The sequence below is a fragment of the Musa acuminata genome, chromosome BXJ1-8 (assembly GCF_036884655.1).
Source record: "Musa acuminata AAA Group cultivar baxijiao chromosome BXJ1-8, Cavendish_Baxijiao_AAA, whole genome shotgun sequence".
NCBI classification, from domain to species: Eukaryota; Viridiplantae; Streptophyta; class Magnoliopsida; order Zingiberales; family Musaceae; genus Musa; species Musa acuminata.
The window spans coordinates 13,747,501-13,752,102 of NC_088334.1; the positions used below are offsets into that span (position 1 = coordinate 13,747,501).

At 42.6% G+C, this 4,602-nt stretch overlaps 1 protein-coding gene across 1 annotated transcript; it reads right to left on the reverse strand.

Moving 5' to 3' along the window:
• Window positions 1–130: 130 nt before the first annotated feature.
• On the reverse strand, window positions 131–1,201 carry LOC135587608 (abscisic acid receptor PYL10-like). The gene has a single exon (XM_065079204.1). It carries the CDS (start codon window positions 1,114–1,116, stop codon window positions 493–495), a length of 624 nt encoding a protein of 207 aa, XP_064935276.1. The 5' UTR covers window positions 1,117–1,201; the 3' UTR covers window positions 131–492.
• Between the last annotated feature and the right edge of the window lie 3,401 nt (window positions 1,202–4,602).

A 4,602-nucleotide genomic window follows, 5' to 3' on the forward strand; every position in this document is an offset into this window, starting at 1 on the left:
ACCGAGTCCCATGGTGTGGCAACGGTGCCTCGGCACGATGCCTTCGATCACTCGCCTCTCGAGATTCTACTGAAAAGAACAAAAGAAAACAGCGCTGCAATTTTCAAAGACACCCCACCCACGAGTTGCATGAGACAAAAAAGATGAGACCGATAAGCATGACCGAGTGTGTACAGACACACGATTCACGAGCAGCGAACGAACTCCTCCACACCACCAACTTCCCCAGAACAAAAACAAAACCACACCGGGGCCCACCGCGACATGATTGCTTTCTTTTATCTCGGTTGGAGGTCACAAGAAGGTGGGCTATCGCACGGAAGACGAAACCGACAGCAACGGAGGGCAGGCAAAACTACCAAAACAACCCCGTCTCGGAGGACGGCTTACCGCTTTCACCCTTCGTTCCGCCGTCGGCCTCCCTTCCCGTCATCCCGTGTGAGGTGGCAACCAGAGGGCGGTTTGGTAACTTTCCCTGGATCCTTGTGCGTTTCACTTCTTCTCAGATCGCGTCGCTGCCTCCGTCACCGAGGCGAGCTTCTGGAGGTTGAGGCGGACGACGGTGTCGGCGAACAGCTTTGTGTCGTCCACGGTGTTCCCCTCCGGCACGTCCACCACGTACGACTCGAGAACCACCGTCCGGGGCTCCCCGCCCTCCCCCGCGGGGAGCTCGTCGACGGTGGTAACGGACCGGTAGTTCCGGAGGCGGTGCTCTCCGCCGACGATGGTGAAGCCGAGCACACGCCGGCCGTCGTCGATGAGGTCGAGGCGCTCGGTGCTGGTGCTCGCCGGGAGGCCGGTTATGACGCTGACCTCGCGGAGGCACCCCGGTCGGAGCTCGCCACCGCCGTCACTCCCGTCCTTGAGGGCGCAGCTCCGGATGAAGTGCTTGTAGATCTGGGGACGGTCGAACCGCCGGACCACCGACCAGACGGTGGCGGCCGGGGCCCGGATCCGCTGGGCGAGGATGGAGGAGCATTGTCCCGGGCCGACGTCGTACCGATGGTGGGTTTCGATCGCGGAGCGCAGGCCCGCATACTCCTCCGCCGTCAGACCCGCCGGAGCCCCTCCTTCTGCTGCCGGAGATGGGGTCGTAATTCCTTCGCCGGCCTGCATGGTGGAATTTTTTTGGTGGTTTGGTTAGATGGAAGTAAAGAGGCTGGAGAGGGTTCGGGTACATAAATACTGGGACCGAGGCGGCCATCTAAAGAAATAAACGAACTTATCTACAACACTAGTAGTGGGTGCATTAGGTACACGCGTACTAAAGTAATCCTCCCAAAGACTTCCTCACTCGTCGACGATCATATCCATCGGACACCGTCACTCGACGTTTCTTCTTCTGCCAGATCATCGGAGATCGCATGCGAAGCACGCCACTCCTCACCTACAGAGCCGTTTACTGTCATCAAATAATTAAATTTAAAACTAATAGTCTCTTTTCAATTTGTTTTTCCTAATACATTAAACATCCCTGGTTAGCCCCATCGAAACAATTCTCGACCATTACCTCGGATCGATTCATAGGCTGCACCGCCCACACCCCTATGACCTGTTATAATATTTTTCACACGAGAACAAAAACCCTACAAAATTTTATTTAAAAATATTATAAATGAATCAAATCTCGTAATCTTCAATCAAACTGATTACGTTATCAAATTAATATATCATCATTGTGTAAGAGCAACGATAATTTTCTTTTTTTTTTTAAAAAAAACAATCCTATGTTAGGTACAGTATATTTTAATAACTTTATAGTGTTTTCAATAAGTGAATAATATAAAATAAAATCAAAACACAATGAAAACTAATTAATATAACATGAAAAGATTCAAAAAGGTACGAATAATAATTTAGGAAAAACATCACCCGGATCGAAAATTGATCTGTTTTAATGTTTCCGACACAAAAACAAAAACATCAAAAAGCATATTTAAAAATACTATACCAAATGACCCAAATGATACCCTGATCTAATAATCGCCTAACTAATAATATATTTTCTTTTATCAATAATAATTTTGAATCACGAAAATGATGCCAGACTGTCTCTCATGAACACCCCTCCACCCCCTCGATCATTTCTGACATAGGAGGCAGAGACACTGTAATACACAGTGTAAAGGGTGCTATGGTAGCAGCTAAACATGTAACCACATGCTTTCCTCATCGACGAATGGTTTCTATCGTCAACCAACCCTTCTCCGACAAAATGGAAAGAAAAAGAAAAAAACATTAGACGAACTCCTTGTTTGAGAAACACTATTACGGTGTTTCTCATCAAAACACAAACTTGTTATCAGTAGAATAATAAATCAATCATAAAGTGAGACATCAAAATTTTTACGTGAAAAATCCAATGCGACAAAAACCACGTACCATAATCCACTTCAAAATTTCACTATCACAAAAAATAATAACAAGTTTACAGTAAGTCTTCTCCGGGATAATCAAAGGATCACAATAACATCAAGAACATAAATCTTAGCTCAGCATTAGCATATCATCATCACCAAACATGAATTTCATGAAAAGAAAATTTTAAGTCTCACAAAATGGGTATAACAGGAAAATACTATAGAGAGGATAAATTACAGATCGATACTATTAAGATTGTAGAGCTTATTGTAAAGATTCTATACATAAAATTTAAGCCAAAACCAACAAAGTTTAACCGCTCGATCATCTAGCAAAAACCCAAAAAAAAAACCTTCACTTTTTTTCTCCTTTACTCTCTCTATTTCTTTGTCGCGTCGCCACTGTTCGCTCGCTGCATGCACGCTTGTTCGCTACCCTCACTATGCATGTCTCCGCCCTTTTCTATTTTTCTTTAATAAATCAGATTTGGGCTCAATGCTCAAATCATCTAGTCCAAGCCCACATATGGGCTGGACCCAATAATTCTCCCTCTCCAACTCATATGGTGAATTGTACTAAGCCCGCTTTTTACCTACATGCTTCAAGCTTCTCCTTAGGCAAAGATTTTATAAACATATCTGATTCATTCTCATTGGTATGCATATTTTTCAAGTGTAATTCTTTCATCTCAAGCACATCATGAATCCAGTAATATGTACCATAATATACATAGATCTAGAATAATATGTTGAATTTTTTGAGAGGTGAATAACTCTTTGACTATCACAGTAAACAATATTTCCTTCCTGTTTCAAGCTTAATTCCTATAGAAATATTTTCATCCATAAAGCTTCGTTATAGGTTTCAATAATTGCTATATATTATGCTTTTGTGATTGATAGATCAACATAATTATGTAACTTAGACTATTAGGAGATTGCTCCCCTACACTTGTCATCAAGAATTCTGAAGTGGACTTCCTAGAATTAGTATCACCTGTCATGTCTGTATCTATGTACCCCTCTAGCACAGGTTCATCACTGCCAAAACATAAACACAACCTGGAAATACCTCTTAGATATCTTAATATCCATTTCACTGTTACCCAATGTTCTTTACCAGGATTAGAGAGAAACCGATTGACAACTCCAACTGCATGAGCTATATCTGGCCTAGTACGAACCATAGCATACATCAAACTACCTACTGCAGATGAGTAAGACACTTTGGACATTTCTTCTTTTTCTTTCTCACTTGTAGGATATTATTTCAAACTAAGCTTGAAATGACTTGCAAATGGAGAACAAACTGCTTTAGTTTTACTCATGTTGAATATTTCAAGAACCTTTTCAATGTAGGTCTCTTAAGATAGCCAAATATTCCCTTTTCTCCTATCACGAAGAATCTTCATGTCAAATATTTGTTTTACCGATCCCAAGTCTTTCATGGTAAAGGACTTACTTATCTCTCTTTTAAGCTTTTCAATTTTACCAGCATTATGGCTAACAATCAACATTTCATCAACATATAGTAAGAAAATAATGAAATCATCATCTGAAAATTTCTTTGTAAACATACAATGATAAGATGTGGTTCGATTATACCCTTGGCTCATTATAAAGGAATCAAATGTTAAATCTCGGATTTTGATGATGAAATCAATTGTAAATTATTTGATCTAATCTATATGTTCAGAAAAGTGTGTAGGATTAACTACGATAGCAGTGAGACATAGAGCAGGGTTTGTGCCGGAGTCAAGATCGAGATCTCATTGGGAGTTCAAGAGTTCGATGGAAGTCCGGACATTCGTCGGAAGTTCTACCGGAACCAACCGAGAAGTCCAGGAGCTTGCCAAAGAAGCTCAGCGTAACTCGCCAAGAAGATCGTTGTAAAGTCCAGGAGCTTGCTAGGAGTCCATCGGAACATTGTTGAGAGTTCGTCGGATGTTCGCTGGAAGTACGTCGGAAGCTCATCGGAAGAGCAATTGACGTATCGGAACAAGCAACACTGTAATCATGTCTTAGTTAACGTAGTTAGAGCATAAATTATGTTAGGATTGGGAGGTAATCCCACTAACTTAATTAGGGGCCAATTGAGCCCTTAATAGGGCTGAATTGGGCTGAATTGAGCACCCAATTAAGCCCCTAAAAACATGGTCAGCGGTGGCACCGCTTGGAAGGCAGTGCCCCTAGATTTGGGCGGGGGTATCGCCCAGACTGGGTAGTGGTACCACCGTTGTTC